A 26072-nucleotide genomic window follows, 5' to 3' on the forward strand; every position below is an offset into this window, starting at 1 on the left:
TTAAAAAAAAAAAAAAAAAAAAAAAAAAAAAAAAGCACACAGACATACACATACACACAGGAGAAAAGCTTTAAAAATACAAAAATAAACTACACAAAAGATCTTCTCCATCGTCGCTCACTAATTTTTTGGGAAGTTTTGCGTTTTTTTCTCTTTTTTTTCCATTTTTTTTTTTTTTTGTATGGCAAATCTCAGTTTTAGCAAAGTCTCTGTCCTGCCGGTAATGTACTTCCATGGCCATTTCTTTATCTGCAGTTCTGCCTCTATTTCCGCTCAATGCAAAAGTGCACACTTCACCAGAAGGCTTGAGTCCAGAACGAATCCGTATGCAGATCTTATTTCACTTAGCCATTTGAGTGAAAGAAAATCCCCTCTTGTCTGAGGACAAGTGCTTGGTTTGTTTTCCCCATTTCTGTTCCCCTCACATGAAAATGACTCATCTCCATTCAGAAATCCTCCCGCCATGTCCACATATTTAACGTGAACTAAAACTTCACCCTGAAGTCCATCACAGAAAAGAGTAACTTCATTTGAGCCCAACTGACAGAACGAACATTACAAATATCTTAAAACTGGTGTTTGAATTCACTGAAGCAAGATACATGTTTTGAAAGAAATAGGGGAGAAAGGAAGACTACAATGGAAAATGCAAATTAGTTTTTTTTCCCCTCCCACTCCAACTATGTTGAAAAATACTCAAAAATATGCAATGTGCTTTTCTCCATTCATACTATTAACAAGAAAAAAAAGAGCATTCCCTAGAAATTACTTCCTTGTTGATTTTTTGCTGTTTTAATAGATGGTTGCAGTTGAAGATGTGTTGAATCCAGATGGTGGAGCGCTTTGAGTAGTGGAAGTCTTCCTGGTCTTGAAGGACAAATGGAGAGAGGGGCTTATTGGTCCATTCTTGCTTTTTTCTGACCAATCCCTTTCCTGCAATTAAACGTACATATATTTTAATACTCATTCGTACTCAAACCTGTCAAATATGACTTTTTAAAAGAACTTAATTTTATTTAGCAGGTATGCGTAAAAAGTGACAGAAAAATTCTCATTTAATAAATGCTGTTCCTTTGAACTTCATATTTATCAATGAATTCTTAAAAATTACTACAGTTTCAATCATAACATAACATTGATAAGAAATGTTTCATGATCACCAAATCAGAATATTAGAATGATTTCTAAAGGATAATGTGACACTGAAGACTGGAGAAATGGCTGCTGGAAATTTAGCTTTACCACAGGAATGTTACATTTTAAAATATTGTAATAATACTTCACAATAATACTGTTTAACTTATGTTTCATCAAATGCACTTTTATGATACTGGAGATATGGACACTTACGTATCTGGTGAAGAAACTGCTCTTTTTGGGGCAGGCTTTGCAGAAAGGCCATCTTTGTTAGACTCTACAAGGCGAAACGCAAAGAAAAATAAGCAATTGTAAAATCCACCTTGTCACTGGCTGAAACAAAAATCTTTTCTCACCAAAGAAAACCTGTACCTTGCAGCCATCGCACTTGTGTAGCCGGTCCGTAACCTTTCTCGTTGCGAGCGGCGATGCGGAAGATGATAGCGGGTTTGGTGGTATAGTCTATGTGGGCGTTGGACAGGCTGGAGGACTGAACTAGGCAGGAGGGGTTTGGCCCACAGTACACACGCATGAAGGCAAGCTGGGCTGGGGCCGAGGGTTTCGCCTCGGTGGTCTGGCTGCTCTGGATGGCCAAATACACTGAGTATTCTGTGATCTTCCCTGATGTCATCGATGGAGGCTCCCATGTAAGGTGGGCACCGTCTGGACTCTGAGGAGAGAAACAAGTGAAATGAGTACACATTTATATGGATGTCAATTGCATCCAACATAAGTTTTTGATTACATAATATATGTGCATGCATGCATATATATGTACATATATGCAGAAACACACAAAGACATATATATATAATACACATAAAATCTTATGTTAGATCTGATTAATCGATTTGAAAGCACTTGTTATTATATTAAAGCTACACTGTGTAGGAATTACTCCCATCTAGCAGTGAAATTGTATATGACTACCAACTGAATATTACTTTAGCCCCTCCCATTCCGAGGGCGTTTAAACTCCTACGGTGGCCGTATTATTTCAAATATGCCGGCAGTCGTGAGTAATCTCCCCCTCGCATTTGTCACGGTGCCACTGAGTGTAAAAACGCAAAAGGCGAAGCTTGAATTTCCAGGTATGTCCCTCTTTGGCTAATGTATTTTCAAGATGGAGGCGCAACATGGCTTCCGCCATTCGAGCAGCTCACCCGTATGTATTATAAATGGTAGATTCTACGCTTACGAGAATACTTGATTAGTTGGTAGAAGTAATTATACATTAATGAGCACATATAATTTTGAAAGAACAGTGTTTTTTGCTAAGAATAAACTTAAATTACACAGTGTAGCTTTAATGTTTTTGTTGTATTTTTAATCAAATAAATGCAGTCTAAAAGACACTTCTTTAAAACAATCTTACCAACCCTAACGGGTTGAATGGTAGTGTAAACTGTTTGTGCTGGTCAGTAATTGATTAAAAATATATACATTAGGAAAAATCCTAATAAATACTACATTAAAATATTAAAAGTTACTGAATTAAAGGGATAGCCTAGTTCACCCAAAAGTTTTAATTCTTGTCAAGTTGTTCCAAACCTGATGACCCCACAGACTTCCATAGTATGGAGAAGAAGAAAAAATACTACGGACGTCAATGGGGCTCATCTGTTTGGTTACCGACATTCATCCAAATATCTTTTGTGTTCAGCAGAAGAAAAACTTTGGAACAGATTTGGAACAACTTGAGGGTGATGACAATTTTGATTTTGAGGTGAACTATCCCTTTAAAATCATAGTTTGGTGTATCGATAATTCTAAATTTAAAATTCAAAATGAAGTGTGAATCATGTAATCATGACAAGCATTCTATTCATTTAAACTTTTCCTTATTAGAAAATCAATCAAAAATTAGTCAAAACAAATCTTTGAAAACTTAAATTAAGATTTGAGGTGTACCTTGCTGATCTTTATGGCACACGGTGCCCCCGGGAACCCTGGTAAACAAGTCTTGAAAGCAGATATTTCAGAAAAGGCTCCACGGCCACATGTGTTTATACCCGCCACACGGAACTTGTAGGCGGTCCCGGGCTGAAGCTCCACCTTCTTCATCTGGCTGTAGTCAGGGATTGTGCCTGAATCATCCTGCAACATAAAACAAGTTCTGTCAGTATAATTACATTTTGAAATAAGCAATGTAACGGCGTCTAACAATATTGTATGAAGTACAATCTCATTATGGCTTACCTCAACATAAGTGGAGTCATCTGCAGGCATGTAGAAATGTGTTACAACCATATTGGTCACTTTGACAATGCCAACATCAAACCACTGGTTTTCTTTCTTCACTTGAGGTTTGACTGTAACAGTGGGAGGATTTTGTCTCTGTGGGGAGAAACAACACAAAAAGGATTTTTTAAAAACTATTCTTCCACATTTCAATGCATATTATCGTGACCCTTTACCCGATTGTTAAACTTACCCCAGCCTGAATGCCATTGGCCACTTCAGTGAGAGCTGCAGCTGCCTGCATCTTAGCTGGACTGGCAACTACAACAGGTGCTAATGTGCTGGATGGAGCCAAGGCTACAAAGGGAATAAACAGAATTAAAATGGAACATGTGGAAAAATACGATGTACCATCCTGACATTTAATTGAAATAAAACCAAGCCTACAGATATAAACATTACATTCAGATTTTAAAATGTAGTCATGGAAAAGGCTTCACAAAGGCTTCCATTTCTTAAACATAATTTAACTGCATTAGTTAACATAAACCAACAATGAAATACTTCTAAACCACTTATTGATCTTAATGCAAATTTCATAATTTACTAATATTCTAAAAAAAGATGCATCTGTTAATATTTAATGAACCACATATAAACAAAGCACAAACAGTATTTATTAACTAACGTAAACAAAGACTAATATATACTGTAACAAAAGTATTGTTCATTGGTAGTTAATGTTAGTTTACAATAAGGTCCCGTTAGTTAATGTGTTAAGTGTTACCTTTTTAATTTACAGGATATTAACTATAATTGTAAAAAAACAACTAACATAGTCAATACTATTGAAGAGTAAATTGAAACATCACACATACTCTCTGCTGTGGTGCGAGGCAGCAGTCCGACTACTGCACTTGTGGCAGCGGCGGCCATCTCGTTGTGTCCATTGCTTTCTGAGGAGGGATCATTTAGGCTGTCAGCTGGAGCCAGGCCCTCTGTGGGCAGTGCGGCCTGGGCAGCGGCTAGTTGCTGGGCTGCCTGAAGCTGCTGTTGCTGATGAACCAAAGTTGCCAGTTCCTGCTGGGTCAGAACGATGGGTATGGTGTGGGTCTGGTGGTCTTCTCCGCCATCTCCGTCACCTGAGCCTGAGGGGGAATGAGGAAGAAGATGCTTACTGTGAGTTTTAGACTGATTTTAAGGTTGGGGTTTTGTGGATAAAAGATGGCGACTCACTCATGACAGCCTGCTGTGCTGCTTGTAGTACAGCCTGGATTGCAAGGGCCTGTGCCTCCTCTGTCGCTGCAGCCTGGGCCGCTGCTTCGGCGGCTGCCGTAACAGCCAGCTCCTCTGGTGTCAGACCAGTCACCATCAGCGTTGTGGGTTGTACATCCGACATCAGCTCTGGTGGCAAAGCCAGTGCCTCGGCCTGTGATGCTGATGCCGCCTCTACACCCTCCATCTACAAGAAAAGAACAGCATTTATTGAAATATTTTTGTAACATTATAAATATCTTTACTGTCACTTTTAATGTGTCCATGCTGAATAAAAGAAAAAGAAAAAAATATATAAAATTATATATACATATACTTTTATATATTAAAATGTATCTTTCTTTAGATATTCAATCATTTGTCCTTAAAATGAATTATTAAAAGCAGTATCCATTAGTCTTAATTTCCAATAATAACTGGAAATTGTACAGCCAGAATGTAAAAGACTATACCTCTGCTGTTGGTAGCTGCTCCTGAGCGGTTTCTCCCTCTGCCATGCTAGAAGCGTCATGCTCCATGGGCATTGCCCCTGCCTCTGCCTGGCTCTCTGCCTGCATGGCTACCGCCATGGCTTCTCCCTGGAAGTCACTTGGCAAGGCCGCTGCCTCCGCCTGGAAGTCACTGGGCAAAGCTACTGCCCCCGCTTCTGCCTGGAACTCTGCCTGCATGGCAACTGCCTCCGCTTCAGCCTGGCCTTCTGTCTGCAAGGACTCTGCCTCCGAGCTCTCCATAACAACCGGCTCAACTCCTGCCTCTGAGGATGAATCCGTGATGGAAGAAATAGACTGCAGGAGAAGGACAGAGAAAGAAAAATTGGTGATGTTAGGAATCCCTTTTTTCTCAACCCTGCCCTCCTACCTTCAATCTAACATTTAGGCCTACTTCAATTGTATGCATCAGTTCCCAAAAGTCCAGCCTACAATTTCTGTAATCTGGATGCAAATATGATATTGAATGAGTTAAGTAAAGCTAGGGTATCTGGAGAGTTTTTTTTTAAATTAAATTTAAGAATTTTAAGAAAATTTTACTTAAAATTAAATTTGTTTCATATGCATTACTACACTTCACACCCTACTACCAAAATACACTGGGACACTTTTGAAATGTCCATGCTTGACTTCTTCCAGCTGCTCATTTAAAAAGATGACGGAGATCAAATTTGATATAAAGTATCTTACAACCATCTACAACGTATTACAATATAAAAACCATAAAGTAAACTATCACAATTCAGCAACAGTAGATCATAAGTAATCGCTTGGCATACATATGCGGTATTCAAGTCTGTAGAACGTGCAACAGCGCCACGTTTTGACTTTGAACATGTAGAAAATGTATTTAATTCAATCATCTTTTGAAGGCATATCATGATTTCTGTTTTTTAGTTCCCAAATTTAAGAACTCTTAAAATGACTTATTTGACCATTTAAGATATTTAAGACTTTATATCACCTTAAATTTGATAGGTATTTGAGGACCCACAAAAATGGGTGGCATTTTGACTTAACGTATGTCGATTGTATTGAATTAATAGTGTAGCATCGAACAAGTTTGTATCGCCACTCACTGGAACAGCTGGTCCGGGTAGAGGCGTGGCCTGTGTGACTGTGGTAATGGCTCTGCTCTGGGGCGCAACAGTGGACGGCAGGCCCTCTGTGGTGGTGGCAGATTCTGATGCTTCACCACTCTGCTGGGCTAAATGCACAAAATAAATCATTACCATAAACCTTTCAAAGACATAAGTACAAAAGTACAAATGGTAGTAATAAACAAGAAAAAGGGAACTAGTTAAATTTTCCAATGGCAAATTTTATTTAACCAGTTCAATTTTCCTGTTTCATATGTATTGCTAAAATTCACACCCCACAAAACCAAAAATATATTAGCTTTCGCATGTATTTTTCAGGAAACTAACAGCAACCAGCTACAGAGGATTTTTACAGGGTATATACAGCAATCCTTAAGTTAAATTTAATACTTTTTAATACCTTTTTTACTACCTTCAGAATTTTTTTTAAAACCATCACGACACTGAATTGCAAGTGTTAATCAGCAACCTTTCTATTATTTACACAGATTTTGACATATATAACATACAAACAGGCATAGATTTAGAGACTGATGTTGACAACATATTGCACATATTTATTTCACTTAGTAAATAAAAATAAAAAAACTACATAAAATGTGCAATGGAGAGAATGGATAGTTCCAGCACACTGGCTGGCATTCACTGCAAGTTGATGCATTACAAACTGGCATCTTCTATGAACTGTTGTTGATGCATTACAAACTGGCATCTTCTATGAACTGTTGTTGATGCATTACAAACTGGCATCTTCTATGAACTGTTGCCAATTCACAAACTGGCATCTTCTATGAACGACCACTGAATATGACGTCAGCATCAAACATAAGTTGAGACGGAGACGAAAGATCTTTGATTATGTGCCCAGATATGCTAAAGCACATATTTAAACGAACTAACGCGAACGCAGATGGAATTTCAATCAGAATAATAGGACACCTGATAGTCTGAAAAAATAATACCTAATTTGGAAAAAATAATACCTCTGAGACCACATTTAACACTTTTAATGGCCTTAAATTTGACAATTTTGATTTATCACTTTTTAATACTTTTTAAAACCCCGCGGACACCCTGTTTTAGTGCTTTTCAGACCACTAGTCTGAAAGAATGGTGAGAAAATGTATTTGGTTTTGAAAGAGCAAAGTCATTTGCGGTGAACAAATTTGGTGAGATTTCCTACAATAAAGTATCTAGTTACAACCGGTAAGTTAAATCTCTTACAGCACAAGTAAACAGTGCTTTGTGATGGGCTCAGATTATGTCAGAATGATTTCTAAAGGATCACGAGACACTATTTCAGAATGATTTCTAAAGGATCATTGAGACACTAAAGACTGTAATGATGCTGACAATTCAGCTTTGCCATCACAGGAATCAGTTATATAGAAACAAGCTATTTAGTATTTTGTATATTTCACAAAATTAATGTTTTACTGCCTTATAAACCCAACCAAAAATTTCGATTGGTAGTAGTGTAAATAATGTTTGTGTGAAAGCTGAAGAAGAATCTTTCTGAAATCTGAAGTACCTGTTCCCTCATCTGTCTCCATACTGCAGGTGGCAGTGGTGGCAGTGTTGGTGGTGCCCGTCTCGTGAGTCTCACAAGGTGGATTTGAGCAAACTCTCTGCACCTCTCCCGTTTGGTTTCCGCCCATGTTAGATGAAGCCGTGGTGGCCGTGTTGGTGGTGCCCGTCTCGTGGGTCTCACAAGGTGGGTTTGAGCAAACTCTCTGGACCTCTCCCGTTTGGTTTCCGCCCATGTTAGATGAAGCCGTGGTGGCCGTGTTGGTGGTGCCCGTCTCGTGGGTCTCACAAGGTGGGTTTGAGCAAACTCTCTGGACCTCTCCCGTTTGGTTTCCGCCCATGTTAGATGAAGCCGTGGTGGCCGTGTTGGTGGTGCCCGTCTCGTGGGTCTCACAAGGTGGGTTTGAGCAAACTCTCTGGACCGCTCCTGTTTGGTTTCCGCCCATGTTAGATGAAGCCGTGGTGGCCGTGTTGGTGGTGCCCGTCTCGTGGGTCTCACAGGGTGGATTTGAGCAAACTCTCTGGACCGCTCCTGTTTGGTTTCCTCCCATGTTTGATGAAGCTGTGGTTGCTGTGTTGGTGGTGCCCGTCTCGTGGGTCTCACAAGGTGGATTTGAGCAAACTCTCTGAACCGCTCCCGTTTGGTTTCCTCCCATGTTTGATGATGCTGTGGTTGCTGTGTTGGTGGTGCCCGTCTCGTGGGTCTCACAGGGTGGGTTTGAGCAAACTCTCTGCACCATGCTAGTAGGAGCAGTGCCCATACTTGAAGATGCTGTGGTTGCTGTGTTGGTGGTGCCTGTTTCGTGGGTCTCGCATGGTGGGTTTGAGCAGACCCTCTGAACACCACCCATGTTGGCAGATGCTGTGGTGGCAGTGTTTGTTGTACCCGTTTCGTGCGTTTCGCAGGGTGGGTTGGAGCACACTAGAGTAACAGTGCCAGAAGCTTCGCCTGCACCAGACTCAGTAGAGGTGGGCTGCTCAGACGTGGGAGACGCCAGAATGGAAACAGGCAGATCTTGGCCAGGCTGAGCCTCCACACCAGTGGGTGTAGTTATGAGAGTCACCTGGGTGGGCTATTAAAAAAGGATGACAATTAGATAGTAAATACAGATAGATGTTTTTTCAGTGAATTTAATGTAAATATTGTGTAAAACTGTTCATTTTAAATACAGATTTTTTTTGTATCCTTAAATAGTATTTTATATAATTAACATAGTTATAATTAGTTATTATACATTATATAAATTAATGTATATAAATTAATTGACTACTGTTTGGTTGGGGTCAATTTTTTTAAGAAATAATATTTATATTTAGCAAGGACACACTAAATTGTCATTTATAGTTTTACAAAATGTAGATTTTTACATAAAATAAATTATCTTTTTAACTTTGTTCAAAGAATCCTGAAAAACAGAACCATTTTAAATATTGATGATAATAATGTTCCTTGAGGACCAAATGACTTCTTAAGGATCATGTGACACTGAAGACAGGAGTAATGATGCTGAAAATTCAGCTTTGCATCACAGGAATAAAATAAATAAAAATAAACTGCAGCCATATCAATTCGGGGGGTAAAACTATATAATATACTTACATAATAGCTATACATTTTTTTTAAAGACACAAAATGGCTGCAGTAATGAAAGAATAATTATATACAAATAAAAATCTAATCAGAAAAGATAATCTGGTTCCAAGTACCTGCATGTTGGAGGTGACAGTGGTCAGGTTGGTCTGAGCAGCTGACACAGCAGTGGCATTGATGACCTGGTTGGAGAGGGTGGCAATCGTGCCCAGAGTGGTGATGGGGGTTGCCAGGGTGGCATTGGCACTGGCTAGGCTTCCTCTGGCTAAGCTGGTAGAAACGGTTCCTGTGACTGTGCCAAGAGTTGTTACACCTTGGAAAGAGGAGAGAAACGGCGAGAGGGAAATACTTTAATCATTCATCAATAGCAGTTGCTGAATTACACTTGGCAGAGAAGCATGAAGTCTTTCAGGAACATTAAGTTTTGACTATCAAGGTCACATCCTTACCAGTTGTTCCCTTGACAACCAGCGTGGTTACAGTTGGCTTGACCCCAGATACTGGAGACATGAGACGCACTCCTCCCATCGGCATGGTGCGAAGAATGGTTCCAGGCTGACCAGGGGCTCCCTTCAGAACAACCTTAGGAGAGAAAAACCCAGGTAAGAAAACAGACCTTCAAGTGCTACAAGCACATCAGCTTTCCACCATTTTTGCACCAGATATTCTGACCCCAATACCTGTGTTAGGCCTTGCTGGCCAGCTGCTGTACCAATCTTAGGCATTGCTGTAATGAATTTGCCAGGAGTTCCTGTTCCAGATGTCATCACCTTTGTGGTGTAGATGGTAATGGGGCTCTTCATCCCGGTACTACTAGTCACGCCTACAACAGAAAACAGGCACTCATTAAGTGCAAGTAAATAAAAACTATATAAAAGCTATTACTACTACTAACTATTATTAGTAGTAGTGAGTGAACATTAATAATAATAATTGCTTTTATTATTATATCAATTTAATGATACATATGAATTTAACAAATAAATATAAATGTATTATAATTGCAACTAATTGTTATTAATATTATTATTGTTGTTAAAAGTAATATTCATAATTTAATGACACTTAAATATAAATAAAACGAATGTATTTAGTATTATTACTACTAGTAGTAATTATTATAGCTGTAGTTACCAACAACAATAATAATAATAATATTACTGACAAATGTTATATTACTACCTCTCCTAATCATTAATATCTCTCTATTCTGGACAACAAAACAAAAATGACTAGGGTTGGGGTTTTTTGGGGGTTTTTTTGATACCGGTGCCAAATCAATACTTTAAAAAAAGCCTCAAAACTATGGTGAATGACATTAAAGAACGGCTTTTTTTATTGAAAAAAATCAAATCAAAATCTTAAAATTGAACAATATATTACAAATTTTAAGTATACTTAAATACATTAATATAAGTAGCCTAAATAGAAAACACCACTTCACAATAAAACCTAAGCCACTTAATCCAATTGCAATAATTTAACACTAAAAAACAGTTACAGTACTAATAAAAGCAAAGTAGTCTGTACTCTTGGTATGTTACAAACTAGCTAAGTTCAGCAATACTTTTGCAGAAATATGACCACATTTTTGCCTTCTCTGGCAAAATACGACACCTCTCCTGACTTATTGCATGTCCTGCACAAGGGGAGTGTTATTTTAGAACGCACCTTAAATGCCGTGACGCAAAACCCCTCGTGGAAGAACGCTGCAATGTTAGTTGATCTATAACGCACAATGGGCGCCATGTTAGTACACACTAGGGCTGTAACGATACAGCAAACCCACGATTCGGTTCGTATCCCGATTTCTGACCCACGATTCGATACAAACCGCGATTCTTTCGAGGAGGGAGGATTTTAAAAGCCAAATAAATAAATAAATAAATAGCTAAAGCTATAACTCTGTTTTCTTGTAACAAAATACTTTTGAAAAACAAACAGAACTATACTCCATTGTGGAGATGATTCGAGCATGTTAAAAATTCTTCTGAGGTAACCAAGGCTTACTGTCTGTGCTGTAAACCACAAATAATATATTGCCTATTCCGCATGACCCGCATCTCAAGCGCAGGAATAACGCTTGCCACAAAGTGAACGCGCATAGAGAAATGCACAATTCCTACGAATTAGCCTAAGCAGCCATTTCTTTATGTTTTGAATTAACGTTAAATCAAGCAAAAGTATTTCAAGCTTTCTATATAAGTTTCGATTCGTTTATGAGGTGAGCTCCAGTTCACGCGCGCGCCGGTGCCCCACACACACCGCGCGCTTTGCTCACTTGCTCTGGTGTGTGTGTGTGTGTGTGGGGGAGAGGTGCGATTTTTGAATAATAATCAAATGATACCCAGCGATCTTCGAATATTATTTTTGCTTGAAATTCCCATACCTAATATGTAAAAGACCCCGTCACAGCCCTAGGATCTATTCTGGACGAGAAAGATAAGTCTGGGAAGGGGTGTGTCGATCGCGATCTGCCTTCTCACACCGTGACACAGGTTCGTGGATCTGAGTGTCGCGATTTCGGTTTAATATCGTAAATCGTTACAGCCCTAGTACACACCGCAGTTCAGAGAATTGTATCGGTCAGATTTACAACACGTCAATTCATCCATTTCTCCCGAAATACATGAAAGTAAGTGAAGTGTGAGAAGAAGAGAGTCAATTTTATAGTTACCTACACAATGTGTATCTAAACACGTCAACAATTTATAATTGAAAGGATTATTGCCGCTTCTATAGACAACAGTGTGTATTTTACAAACTATAATTGTATTTTTTTGCTAGTACTTGTGTATTTAAATGTCTGAAACCTAAAATAATTCTTATGTGGTTGAAAACAGTAAAAAGTTGTGATATATGACAGCGCTGAGCGCGTCCATCTCTGGCTCAGCACCTGCCAACCTGCGAGTGCAGATTTAAATTTAGAAGTTGATGATCACACGATCTAAACGTTCTAATCGCACCGGCGTGAACGATCGTCAAAGGGTTAATTAGCAATCACATGCAGTGATGATGTTTCTTACGACCGTTTCGGAGAACCAGAGGGCAAATATTTCAACCGATAGCTGAAGTATTTAAGTGGCAATGAAATGAGGCACAGAAATCTGCATTTTGATACGGTCCGGTCACTTCGGTACCAGTTCCATATTGGGACCGGGTTTCGGTACCCAACCCTAAAAATTACACTTCTTGAGAAAATGGTTTACCTGCAGCTCCCTGCTGTAGAGCAGACATTGGGATAGTTTTAATGATAGTGGTAGTGCCCGGTTTGTTGGTAGAGGGGGACATGCCACTGATGCCCAAGATAGTGGGCTTGTTTCCTGTGCCACCGGCTTGACTGGTGGTAATTATGGTAGTTGGTTTTCCATCCGCAGATGTTACCAGCTTCAGAATGGTGCCGGGTGGAAGGGTACCCTTTGACTATGGAATGAGAATGACATAAAAATGTATATTATTTCAAATTATAAATAATGTGAGTGTCTGAGAAAACTATAACTAGTTATACTTATGTTTAACATACTTGTAAAATCTGAGCCAGATTGTTGGAGGCGGCCTGTCCAGTCAAAGCACCTGTCTGGACCGGTTTGGTCTGTACCATTGACACCATCTTGCCCAAGTTAGAGATCTAAAACAAAGAAAAATAATTAGATAATAAATAATGTCCATTCATGGTTTTACCATTCAGGTTTATCCCATGCCAGAATTTAAAATGTACTGTACCAGGTTTCCTCCCATGGAAAGAGGACTCTTGACAAGAGTGATGGTCTTGGTGACTCCGCCCACCATAGTGGTCACAACCTGAGCCTGCTGTGCTACGGTAACTGTGCCGGACTTGTGCACTGTGATGATGGGTCGAGCACCTGTATTTGGACTGGAAACTGTCGGAGTGCCCACCTGTGCTGCGGCGGTCTTCAGCATGCGAGTGGCAGGGTTGCTTACCTACGACAAAAAAAATTGTGTCATGAGACTAGGGCTGGCCGATATGACGGCAGATGAACAACGTGACAAATTGCCACATAAATATAGAATTGAACTGATGTGTGGTCACATACTAGCTAATGCAAGTTTTGAATTCAGCTCATCCAATCAAAGCTTTGCAGTTGAGTATTTTGTTTTTTAACTCAAACATTACATAATTTGAAGGTATGCTACCTTTCAAAAAATGTGGGTTCTGCAAGTCTCTTTTGTTCACCAAGGCTGCATTTATTGGATCAAGAATACAGTAAAATAGCAAAATAACTATTTTAATTAATTTATTCCTGTGATGGCAAAATGTAATTACTTTAGTCTTCAGTGTCACATGATACCTCAGAAATCATTCTAATATGCTGATTTGGTGCTCAAGAAACATTTATTATTACCAATGTTGAAAACAGTTGTGCTGCTTAATATTTTTGGGAAAACCATTATCTCTCTCATTAACTATTACAGTCGTATCCGACTCTTGATGATTCTATGGCCATCCAGACAGTCCATGATTTTTCTTGCCAATGTTTTCTCCGGGGTAGGTTGCCAGGTCTTTCCCGAACCCTCCCTATTACATGCTTGGGACTCACACGGCCAATTTGGCATGTCCAATCCACCTAACCTGCATGTCTTTCCATACTTGGGCACATACTGCATTGCAATCATTACCCAAAATTTTTCTTTTGTGTGGAAATATTATGAAGTCTGTAAACAGGATATTAATACACAGGCAAGAGATGGAACACGCTGAAGACAGATGCAGAATACTGTACCAGGCACAGCAAGCTCACTTTTCGCGATGCCCGAAATTCGAATCAATATTGAATTGGGGGTGGGGTTTATATGAATATATCTATAAAGGGAACTGACTGTCTTCTACTGTTGAAATGAGTATTCCATAGATACCCAGATGGTCTACTTTTTCAGGTGAGAATCCAAAGTGCAGATCCATGCACACTCTTAACAGCTAACATTGGCCACAACTCATTGCATGTTGGACAAGTATTCGATTAGAACTACAAATGCGGATAAAATGTTTAAACAACTACAAACATGGTGGGTGTGCGAGTCCGACGGTTAAGATAGAGGTTTGAGTGATTAATAATCAGTAATCTAACCTGACAAAAATATATTTATTCAATGTTATCCACATTATCTTTCATCTGCAACAACATTGTGAAATTTTGTGATCCGTTAAAGATGCAATTATGATGAAGTAGTATGTCCCAAAGCTTGCCAACTCTTCTGCTACACACTCAAAAGCATGTACTAGGGTTGTGCCGATAGACGATAGTATCGTGTATCGACGATAGTCAGTGATATTGCCGATGGCAGATGCCTTTGACGATATCAATACGATAATGGGCTCGTTTTCTTATTAATGTATTAAATTATTTGTATTATTATTATTATAATAAGGGACTATATTAGGAACTACAATTAATTTGCCTTGCCTAAATTTAACGACATCACCTCATAGCCAAACACTTGCGACATCACCATCACGCACGTTTGATGACTCCAAGATTATAATTTTTTTAAACAGACACACAAAAAACTACATCCACATTAAAATTGAATTGCAAGGTGATCCATTCACAAATTGTCACAAGTGCTTGTTTTAACGGACGCATCATTCTTATACAGATCCAAGATGAAAACGGCATTGTTGTTCGTCAGTAGGCCTATTGTTTCCATAGCACATTGGTTACACATTTGTTAGTTAACAAAACATTTAATGACATTAACAACACTAAAAACAATACAATTACAAAATATTAATAATAATAATAATATCACTAAAATAGCCGGCGGCCTAATAACATGTCTTTAGATCACGAACACAGCACGACTCTTTAAACACTTGTTTAACAATAAATATTCTTCTAATTTTTTCACTGTCATTAATGTAGGTCCACAAGAGAAATATTAAGGCAGTAAATTAAGATAGTTGCTATACCGTTATATCCATCGTCGTCTCTGAGAGGAGAATGTGGCGTTGACAGATGCCAGCGAATGAGCGCGTTTACAAGCACATACTTAACCTGATTATGCTGAATAAACTGACAATCCATGTGGTCATATAAACGCATTAACTGTTTTCCTTCATCGGAGTCAAGTCAGAAGTTTTAGTATAAACCGATCGACTCTGTTTGCCCTTAACTCTGATTTCTCCCGGCATTTAAAACACATTAACCCGCGTTCGTTGCGCTTATTGAAGAGCGCATGTGAAGTGCATCCAGACAGAGAGAGCACTGGTAGGAGGACATAATCCCAAACTCCGATCTTTCCTGATCCAAGAAATTATTAAAACTGGGTTCTAATCTCATGCAGAAATAGCCTACAGTCAGAATAATGCATCTGTAACGAGCATGAGAGGATGTGTGTCCGTAAATTTCCCGCTGACATTTTGAAATACTCTGAGTCAGATACAAAAAATTTTTCTTTTAAAAAATTTGATCTTTTTTTTTTCTCTCACTATACCGGGAAATAACCTGATTTAGCCTATTAATACACACTCCACCTTTACCAGCAAAATAGTAAAAGATTATCATATATAAAACGAAGTAATAAAACAAGCAAATTAATAAGTAAAAAAGCAAGTTAATAATCAAATAAGTAAGCCCCGCCCCCTCACGATAATATCGTGTATCGCCGATCTCACAGGCTGACGATAGGACGATATGAAAATGGAGCATATCGCCCAACACTAGCATGTACGTTTTGGGAATTGGGACGCAGCAACAGTGACAATCTTAAGATAATTACCATGACAGGTGATGCCACTTTAACTGTGGTGGGGTGAGTGGTGGATCCAGGTGTCATAGACATCGTTTTGACAATTGTAGCCCCAGCCGGCATACTGAGAACAGTGGCTCCGGGGGAAGGAGGGATTTTCTGTGTGGCTGCAGCAGCTGCAGCCAAAGCTGCCATTCCACTCATCTGAGGGTTGCTGCCGATGACCTGAAAAAAAAAAGAGATTAAAAGTACACCTTTGAATAAAACAATTTATGAGGTATCAACGGTTTTAAAGATTACTCCTTTACTATTCGCTTCATACCGTTCCTTGAGTGGTCTGTGGTGGCACTACCATGCGAACACCTGCAGGAAGTGATGTCACAGTGACTGGGGATTTGCCAGCCTGGTTGGCTTGGCGCACAGTGACAATCGATGCCCCGGTGCCTGACTGAGGGGCTGCAACTTTCAGAATAGCTTAAATATAAAATAAAAACCGTTAAATTGTGTTTTATTACAAATACTATGAAAAAATGCTTTCATTTATTATTACATTCAAGTAAACTGAAAATATTGCTGAACTATTAACAATTTAAAAAATCTGTACCTGGGCCACGCGCCGTTGAGGCAGCCAGAGGACTTCCGGGCATGTTGGGTAAAACTGAGGCAGTGGGCGAAGCAGCCTGGGGCACGAAGGTGATGCCACTATGCGGCAGACTCTGAGCAGACGGAGCAGCTGCAGCGGGTGCTGGACTCTTAGGCGAGTTTCCAGGGAGGGAGGGAGCCGCATTGAGGGCTGGTGATGTGGCAGCAGTGGCTGTTGGGATATCATATTTCTGAAGCTGAAGCAGGTACATGTCTGCTGTAGACACCGCTCCCCAGCTAACCTCCAAAGAATTTGTGTTGGCCCGGACGAGCTGTACCCGTGAAGGAGGATTAGGTCGCTCTGCAAAAAAAAAAGGTCAAATTATGACTTAATACATTAATTATGCAAAAAAATACTCAATATGTAACTTATGCATTTGGATATTTTTACAATGCAGTTCAACTGTGTCAGAAATGCTTTTTACTGCATATCTGCTGTACTCACCCGTCTCTAGGTACCACAGGTCTTTGCAGCACACCTGATTGTTCCATGCTTTGCGGTACCCATCACGTCCACTCCAGACATAAAGTCTGTTGTTAATGGCAACAGTGCAATGTCCTGCTCGTGCACGTGGTATGTTGTCCTCCAAAGTGTCCATCAAAACGGTCTCCCATGACAAGGCGTCTAAAAGGAAGCTCATTTTTTTATTTTAAGGTATATGGCATAATATGAAAAAAATGCATCAATAAAATAGGGCTCAGTAAAATAGTCCAAACATTTCACACACAGGAATGTCATCATACCAAACATTAAAGTACCAGTATATACTACCATTCAAATTATTTAAAGAAATTCATACTTCTATTCAGCAAGGATGAATTAAAATGATCAACATTGACAGCAATGAAATTTATGTTACAAAAGATTTATATTTCAAATAAAAGTTGTTCTTCTGAACTTTATGTACAGGTTCATGTTTCCACAGTTTTCAACATGAATAAGAAATGTTTCATCAGCAGCAAATCAGCATATTAGAATGATTTCTGAATGATCATGTGTATAATAACAGTTAGGCCTTTAGTTAAATACAATTATTTTCACTTTAAATACTACATGTACTTTATAGTAAGAACATACCCAAGTTCAGGCAGGCCAGTGTGTTTGTACACTTCCATTCCTTCTCATGCGTGGCCACCTTCACATCATCCATCACCAGGGGAACCCAGCCACCGAAAACATACATTCTACAAATAAAACAAAGGGATTAAAGGTCAGTAATGCCATGGTGTACATTTAGGGAATGCATGTGGTGAAGCAATTCTAGATTACACTGAAACTTACTTGTTTGTAATAGTGGTGGCTGAGTGGAGGCTACGGGGGAGGGGAGCAGCGCCACTTATTGTAGGCTTGTTCCAGGTCAGCGTATCTGAAAAGCAAAGAATGGCCTAATTATTGCTTAACCCAATTGATTGATTGAATGAATGAACTATGTGGCAAACACCACAGCAAAAACAGCCGTGATCTTCATACCAATATCTAATGTCCAAAGATCTCCCAAACGACAACCACTCATTCCTCCATATATAACAAGTCGGGACTTCTTAGTAGTTTTTTCAGTATAAATTACAGCAGTGTGGCTCTCTCTTGGAGGAGGGAGTACTCCATACGTGACCGGTATATCCCAGCCCACAACGTTGGAGCCCGGACGCAGTTCGAGGGTATAAAGGTCATTCAAATATCTGGAAACACACATAAGAGAGTCTATGAATAAAACCATATAAATACATTTATTTACTAACCACATTATTATATGGTAGGAATACCTGGGAATGTTGTTCTTGGGGTCTTCGCTGTCATTGGCAAGCCCCCCAAAAAGATAGCACTTGTTGCCCACAAGAGAAAAACTGTGGCCGAGACGAGGACATGGTGGTGCTCCATTCTTAGGGGCTTTTGGTTTCAATTTTTTCCATTCCCACCTGCTTGCCTAATAATCATAACGAGATAATTTCAGATCTGTACTGACAGAGTCACCAACAGTCAATAAAGGCTGGACTACACAACATGACTTTTAAAATCTGAGCAGATTTTAAAACTTCATAAAGAGTTACAGAGAAAAACTGCATCATTCACTACAGAAATGAGGATTGCACACTACCAGACTTTCAAGTCGTTCCAAACACAAACTTGCGCAGATGCACGCACCTTCATGGCTATAAGATGTATAGCAAATAAAAACAATGTTAGAAAAAAATTAAATCAAACATGTTAGATATCATTCGACTGGATGGAATCATAGTCTGAAGCTGAAAAAATAGAGTTTGTGCCCATCATATACTACGCGATTTTCGGTGAAATCTATCAATGGACTGCCCAAAATCAGCAGACAGATATGACTTCGGCAACTAGCGTCAACTCCTCCATACTACAAACCTGGGTAAAAGTCATGTAGTGTATTCCAGCCTTTAGTCACGTAACAGAGTGATTTTAAAGAAGTGTTTCCTTACCTGTAACTCATAAAGGTCATTGCTGTACTTTCCATATTCCACCATTCCACCAAACACCAATAGTCGTGTACCATCACATACAAAACCATAAGCCGCACAGCCTGGAGGAATGTCTCCGCGAACAGCTGGTATGAACCACTGGTTTGTTGCTGAAAAAGAAAACAATATTTAATTGTTCAGTCAATGTCTCAGTGATAAGGTGTAGACGACTTGCAATAAAACTCTTGCAATTCAGCTTATCTGGAAGTGAAATTAAAAAAAATTCATAGCACTTTTTAACTATCAAAATAACAAAATGGAGAGTAGGACAAAAAATCTGAGAAATGGGGCGGTTCAAGTACAAGTTTGGTGAACGGTAGTCTCAGCCTCACACCGTGTCCTAACTACACGCGCCGCGACACGCGATAAAAGGTATCTTTTCCATGTTAATCAGAGTTTTTGTCCTAACCAGACGCGACGGCGACACGCAAAGTTTCTAATTTAGAAACGGTTCCTATTTCTGGGACGTCACGGCTGACGTGTGCATCTTCAGATGTGTGCGTCGCATTCTGTCGCAAAGCCGCTGTATTTACAACTGTGACAACGAGCGCTTACCAGGATTAACTAATCTGAATTAACTAACCAGGATTAGCTGAATTTTCTAAAATATGTGAAGTTCACGTCTCTATTGTTGTAGTAAACTTGCACAATGTTCTTGAATTAATAATTTATTTGATGCACACTGCTCTGTTATTTAAGGGACATTGACATTATATTGGCACGCCCCTAAACATGATGCAGAACCAAATGAATTGTGATTGGCTTGCATTGCATTATGTCAGTCAAACATTCTCTTGGGCGGTCTTAGGGTCATGAAAAGCTGCGAGTGTCCAGACCTTCTGCCGTCAGTCTGAAGATCTGGCTATGCAAGACTAGGTGAACGATAACCTGCAAATTCGTATTGCGTGAAGACGTGACCAATAGAAGAACTATACATCACGCTGTGATCTCTAAGTTGAATTAAAAGAACAAAATGTCACGATGAAACTGAAGTAGCGACAGATATTTTTCTGTATTGTGAAGTACATCCGAGTGAAACAGAGTATTGAAAAGAAAAAAATCGATGGACATTTCAATTAAATAAGAAGGTCAAGATATTTTAAAAATGAAACATATGCACACATGAATTGTTAAGATCTATAACATGCATTTGAAAAAAATAAATAGGGTGAATTTTCATTTCATGCCAACTTTAAAGCTGCAGTTAACTAAAAACATTGTAACATTGCAGTAAAGTGGAGTACATTATATAAAACATACAATGTATTTATTAATATTTTTATATATTTTGAATTTAAGCTTGAATTTAAGTGAAACATATCTTGTTCTTTTCCGTGTCTAAAGAAATCTTGCTCAGGTTTAGTGAGACTGTGCCTTCAGAATTGAATGACAGGAAGAGAATTTTACTGAATTGCAGTTCAAAGAAATGCAAGAGTCACAGAGGAATTATGTTTTTGGCTCCATTAGGAAGATAAATAAGAGCATTCTAGAAATCAAGTGTTCTTCCACTATGACCCATAAATGAAAGTTAATTTATTGATGCAATTCATATATAGCCTACATTTCATATATTACTATAGTAGGCATTTTAAACGTTGTATCAATATCATATAATTTCTGGAAAATCCTAAAGCATCAAATGCAAGGTATTGTCTACTCTACTGTAGCAGCATAATTTCCACATTATTGCTAGCGTCATTGTGGGTTTAACAGCCACAATGCTCGGAGAAAGATAACAAAAATGGCCAAGGCGCACTGGTGCACGTGCAGGAGGGGCGTGCGCGTGACGCGGCGGCGGCCAACGTCCATTTATGTTTTCTGGCGCCTTTTTTTGCTTACAACACAACAGTCGACCTGCAGACGAGGCGCGGCTCTGAACCACCACAAACATTGCAAAATCACACGGAATGCGTCATATACATATTTAAGCAAAATGTATAGTTTTCTCCGTAAAGCAGACATGTGACTATGGCTTACGTTACGTCTTCATCCTCTCGCGTTAGAAAATATAACTTAGTGAAAACAGTTAACGTTACACACATTTTACTTACCAGTATTATAAACGTGCAACTCGTCAACGATTCCTTCGTTTCCTCCACCGAAAACGACCATCAGCTCCTTGATGGCTACGGCTCTGTGTCCGTGTCTCGGTCGGGGTACCGGCCCGGACCACCCCAGAACCCGCTTCCATCGCGGCTGCAGTGCAGCTCCGGTGGTTCCAGGCACAACGGAACCGGGGGACGTCATGTCCTTTTACTGGAAAAAATAATGCACTTGAGCGACTCTTAGCCACACATATCCGTTCTGTTGTAACGTTAAGCTTAAGCCAACACAAATATTTCACACGCGACCCTAGTATATATTAATAAACACTTTCTGCATAAATGTATGCATTGTAATAACATTACAGCGGTACAATTAAAGTATTAAACAGTGTGGGTTATTCATAAGTTTGATTAATTCAGGAATGCCGCCATTTTGGCGCTTGTAGGCGGACTAAAAGCCGGTCAATTTGTCTAAAATACCGCGTGCAGCAGCTTGAGCATCGATAATTACACATACAGAAAACCACATTGCACCAAGTTCTAGTTCCAAAGGCAAACAACAAAATTACATCATCCAGTTAAATGTCCCTGGTGCAGAAAGAGTATCAACCCATGGAAGTCGCCATCTTGAAACAAGCCTCCGCCAGTCTGAAAAATGGCGGCGCGGCAAATAAAAACAAAAAATTTGAGTCAGCTTAGTAGCAAATGCAAATAAAACTCTAAACGAACTGCGAGAGTTATGTTTTCTAAAATATAATTCAGTGAAACGCTGCAAAACTAAACAAAGATACAAACTCAGAGACTACTCGAAACCCAGTCCCCATTTGCTGCAGAAGGCTATTTTCATGCCTCTCTGGGAGTCGCCATCTTGTCAGCCGCTCAAAATAGCAACAATAATACATTTTAAACGTGCGATTTTACTCCAGTGCACTGCAGATTCAGAAAATCGACCGAGTTCTGCAATTTCCAAGCGGTATGGGCATTTAAGCTAGACTTTTGCGCGTGCATGAAATCATGCAGTGGAATGCGGCTAGCAACGCAACAAAAACAGACATCTAGTTACGTTGTTACGTCCACAAATAAATACGTAAACGCAAATACAACCCGATACATACTGCGAGAAATATGTTTGACCAAGTCTCCTCCGAGCGGAAAAAAGTCGATGGAATGAATTTTTATTTAATTCATGCCGCCCCGGTGTAAGCAGCCATCTTGTCGTTAAATCAGCCCACTAGCAGCTCCCACAAGAAAAATGGCGGCTAAGTTTATGTTCGCGATCAAAAAATACACATTTCGGCTTAATACAGTCTCCTCGCCATCGATCATACGTACGAGATTCGTATTGCAATATCCAGGGAGATCTTTTGACGGTCTGTTTTTGAGATGATAGTCCAGGTTCATCCAAATTTGTTAAGAAGTATCCACTCTCATGCCTGCCTGGAAGCCGCCATGTTCTTGACAATGTACAGCCGCTCCTGCAGCCACCCGCAACAAATATGGCGGAATTACCACGTCCTTAACTAGAGCTCTTTGTGAAACACTCACTTACAGTTTAGAAATACAATCCTGCATTTCTTTAGCGATAGTTTTATAATTATTATATCATTATATGTATGTATTTGAGATTAGCTAAAACTATGGAGATAATTTGAGCATATTTTTTATACTTTATATATTTAGGGCTTATTGTCCCACACTAAAGATGGCGACCTAAGTCGAAGTTTATTGATAGATTTTTCTCTCTGCCGCATTTTCGTGCAATCCACAATTATGCATTAATACATTTAACTTAATTTTAAATAATACCTCACTTTATCGCCTACATAAAACCTATTTTGTAATCTTCTTAAAATAAAAACTTTGTTTAAAAAAAAGCATCTGTCAAATGCAAATTGCTCATTCTTCAAACGAGTGGCAAACCAGAGGCAGAATTTGTAAAAATGCTTGTTTTTTTTTAACCCATTAACTGTCTTCCTGCTTTTTGAGCATTGACGTGAAAATGCACAACCCAAACTTAAATGTTTGTAATTCATGAATGCTTTGAAGTACAGTCAAGTTTGGTCTCTTTTTAAAAAAGACACTCAGCAGCACTTCAAAAAAATGTAAGTATAAAAAGTGTACCATTTTTTTTTAATTAAAAATATGTAGGCTATTTTAATAATAGGCTATCTCTAACCAAGTTGTGTTCCAAATTTGAAGTTGATATCACAAAACTTAAAGTTCCTGAGAATTTGTTTAGGTGCTATACCAAAAATAACCAGACATTCTATCGAGTTTTTTTTTAATGCGTTCACCTGTAGGCTAAATGTCTATACATTTCTGTCACAATATCACTTATAGCACAAAACAGTCACCAAATATGAAACTTTGAGACTCAGACCTTTCTGACTATGTGTTTTATCAAGATTAGAAAATTAAAATATTTTTTGTAATATGAAATTACACCGCGCACTAGGGGGAGAAGCCCGGTTTTAAAGTAGCCTACCGTTTTCTTGAAAACCCAATGTTCGATATCAAAACGGTTTTCACAGGATGAATTTTAAGTATTTAAGCTTTGAATGATACATAATTTATGATGATTACTAAAATATGTGATAGGGAAAAAAGAGCGGCAAGCATCTGTCTACCGTGAGGATAGTAAAATGTATTGCTGCGTATTTATAATGAGTGACATCCATTGACGGAACGCCACAGAGAGAAGGATGGCGGACATAACATTTAAAAAATATGTATTAAAAAACAATAAAATTCAATTGTACATGTTAATTTTTTTTTATTAATAATATACACTACCATTCAAAAGTTTGAGGTTGGGGCGTTTTTATAATATTTTGTAAACCTGTCTCTTGCTTACAAAGGCTGCATTTATTTGATCGAAAACAAAATATTGTGAAATATTACAATTTAAAATAGTTTTTTTTTAAATGTATTTTAAAATGTAATTTATTCCTGTGAATGCCAAGCTGAATTTTCAGCATTATTACTAAGCCTTCAGTGTCACATGATCGTTCAGAAATCATTCTTGCTGATTTGGGACTTAGGCGGAGCTGGTGCGCTTGAGGACCAAGGTGGATCCGGAGGGAGCGGAGCCCGCTGGAGAATGAGTGGAGAGACGCAGCGGCGTGGATGGCTTGTAAGCGGCGCAGGCAGGGTGACGGCTGACCAAAGTGGTGCCGGAGGGACGAGGGAGCCGGGTGGACCCACAAGGCTGATGGTCTCTGGTGGTCCCGAGAGTGGGAGGAGCCATGGCGGTGCCGACAGGTTGACCGGTCGAAGGGGAGCGAAGGGATCAGAGGCCGGAGGCGGAGACGAGGGATTCTCTTGCTTGGGTGCAGCTGGAGAGTGTTCGACCTGAGGCTTGACCACATCTCGAGGCGTTACAGCTGTTACAGACGAAGGGCTGCAGGCATACAGCTGAGGTGAGGCTGGAGGACTGGCTGAGCTCTATGGTGAAGGTGAGAGAGGAAAGCTGGATGGGATCAATGACGTTAATTTTTAGCCCAATAGTTCAATGACATTGTTTTCAAGCTGGACCATAACCAGCAGCAATGAAGACCCACGATGATGAAATCGATGATTCAGCGTTGGGTTGGGTGGGAAGAAGCAGTATCTGAATGCAGGTCTATTAGCCAGTCCTCCGTGTCCAGTTCCACCAGGATTCGGTGGTTGCTGGCTCACACCGCTGGTCAAACTTACATTTAGGTGTTAGGGCGACAGTTGTCTGTGAGGGGCACGGGCGAATTAGGGTGGTGGTGGGCTGGGCTCTGGATCTGGCTGTAGAGATAAAGAACTGAATGACAAGCAACTGACACAATCAGTGTCCATAGAAACGAATGAGTGGAAGGAAACAAAGGAACATATGTGACTGAAAATAACAAACTAAAAGTCCATGAAAATGAACTAAACAGAACCGTGATATCGTGAGCGTGATAGCGTTAGATCACCAAACAGATGTTTTGTTAGTTTTTGGCAGAGTTTTCTAGGCACGAGCTGTAAAGTCAAAGTGACAGCGCTATTCTGGATAGTGGGCGGGGAGCAGCGGCTCATTTGCATTTAAAGATACATGCACGAAAACAGCATGTTTTTGCTGGGCATTTACAACATGGTACAGTATAATAAATGAACTGTGGGGTATTTTGAGCTGAAACTTCAGACACATTCTGGGGACACCTGAGACTTATATTACATTGTAAAAAGGGAAATATAAGATTAAAAAAAAAAACATTTAAATTATTGAACTATTAAAATGTTAATGTTAAAATTTAAAGAACTAGATTTTTAATAATTGAGTGCCAGTAATAAAATATAATAATTGAGCAGCAAACCAGCATATTAGAATGATTTCTGAAGGATCACGTGACACTGCTGAAAATTCAGCTTTGCCATCACAGGAATAAATTACTTCATTATATTCAAATAGAAAACAGTTATTTAAAATTGTAATAATACTAATAACTTTTTACAGATTGCACAGATTTTTTTTCACCCTACAAATATTTTATGATTGATTGGTATTTAAACTTTATTTCAACTGTTGCAAAGAGTTCGTCACCTCAAAAGAATGACCCTGATTATTAGAATTAAATATAAGTAGTTTATTTATTTCCAAAAATTTTTTTGTTTATACATTTATTTATACGTTTGTTCTATTTGAGTAGACATCTGAATGCAATTTACATGTGAAATTGTGTAATAATTTTTTTTAGATTAAAATTTACCAAAATTTTGATCTAACTTGTGACATGTTTTATTTTATTTTATTTTCATTAAACAACAGTAAACTAATTTGACTATTTAACTACGGTAGTAAGTAAAAAAAAACTTTCTGTCTTTCAAGCTAGATGGCAGTGTAGCATCTCTCCGTTTTCATCCGCTTTCAGTCTATCATCACAAC

The 26072-nt window shown here is 39.1% G+C and overlaps 1 protein-coding gene and 1 long non-coding RNA gene across 9 annotated transcripts in view; one reads left to right on the top strand and one right to left on the bottom strand.

Moving 5' to 3' along the window:
- Window positions 1–22682, bottom strand: hcfc1a (host cell factor C1a). 8 transcript variants are annotated; one of them, XM_079598516.1, is made up of 29 exons: window positions 22511–22682; window positions 21185–21389; window positions 19095–19243; window positions 18414–18574; window positions 18121–18329; window positions 17932–18016; window positions 17728–17834; window positions 17095–17274; window positions 16612–16950; window positions 16330–16481; window positions 16038–16232; window positions 13023–13241; window positions 12823–12927; window positions 12509–12722; window positions 9980–10122; window positions 9749–9881; window positions 9416–9612; window positions 7921–8781; window positions 7713–7815; window positions 6161–6288; window positions 5046–5378; window positions 4555–4780; window positions 4197–4466; window positions 3572–3675; window positions 3337–3474; window positions 3049–3234; window positions 1510–1807; window positions 1351–1414; window positions 1–933 (listed from the first exon to the last, which is right to left on the bottom strand). In XM_079598516.1, the coding sequence occupies exons 2-29, from the start codon at window positions 21378–21380 to the stop codon at window positions 894–896; spliced, it is 5535 nt and encodes a 1844-aa protein (XP_079454642.1). In that variant the 5' UTR covers window positions 21381–21389; window positions 22511–22682; the 3' UTR covers window positions 1–893. The 8 variants fall into 8 exon arrangements, 6 of the variants coding, with proteins under 6 accessions (XP_079454642.1, XP_079454643.1, XP_079454644.1 ...); XM_079598517.1 differs by lacking the exon at window positions 22511–22682 and adding an exon at window positions 22294–22420; XM_079598518.1 differs by lacking the exon at window positions 22511–22682 and adding an exon at window positions 21748–21823.
- Window positions 22618–26072, top strand: part of LOC306991060 — a 6406-nt gene continuing 2951 nt past the window's right edge. The window contains exons 1-2 of the long non-coding RNA XR_013796022.1: window positions 22618–23280; window positions 24220–24597. This is a non-coding gene — a long non-coding RNA (uncharacterized lncRNA). The remainder of the gene's footprint in view (window positions 23281–24219; window positions 24598–26072) is intronic.

Source organism: Phoxinus phoxinus (genome assembly GCF_949152265.1).
Source record: "Phoxinus phoxinus genome assembly, chromosome: 22".
Classification (NCBI taxonomy): domain Eukaryota; kingdom Metazoa; phylum Chordata; class Actinopteri; order Cypriniformes; family Leuciscidae; genus Phoxinus; species Phoxinus phoxinus.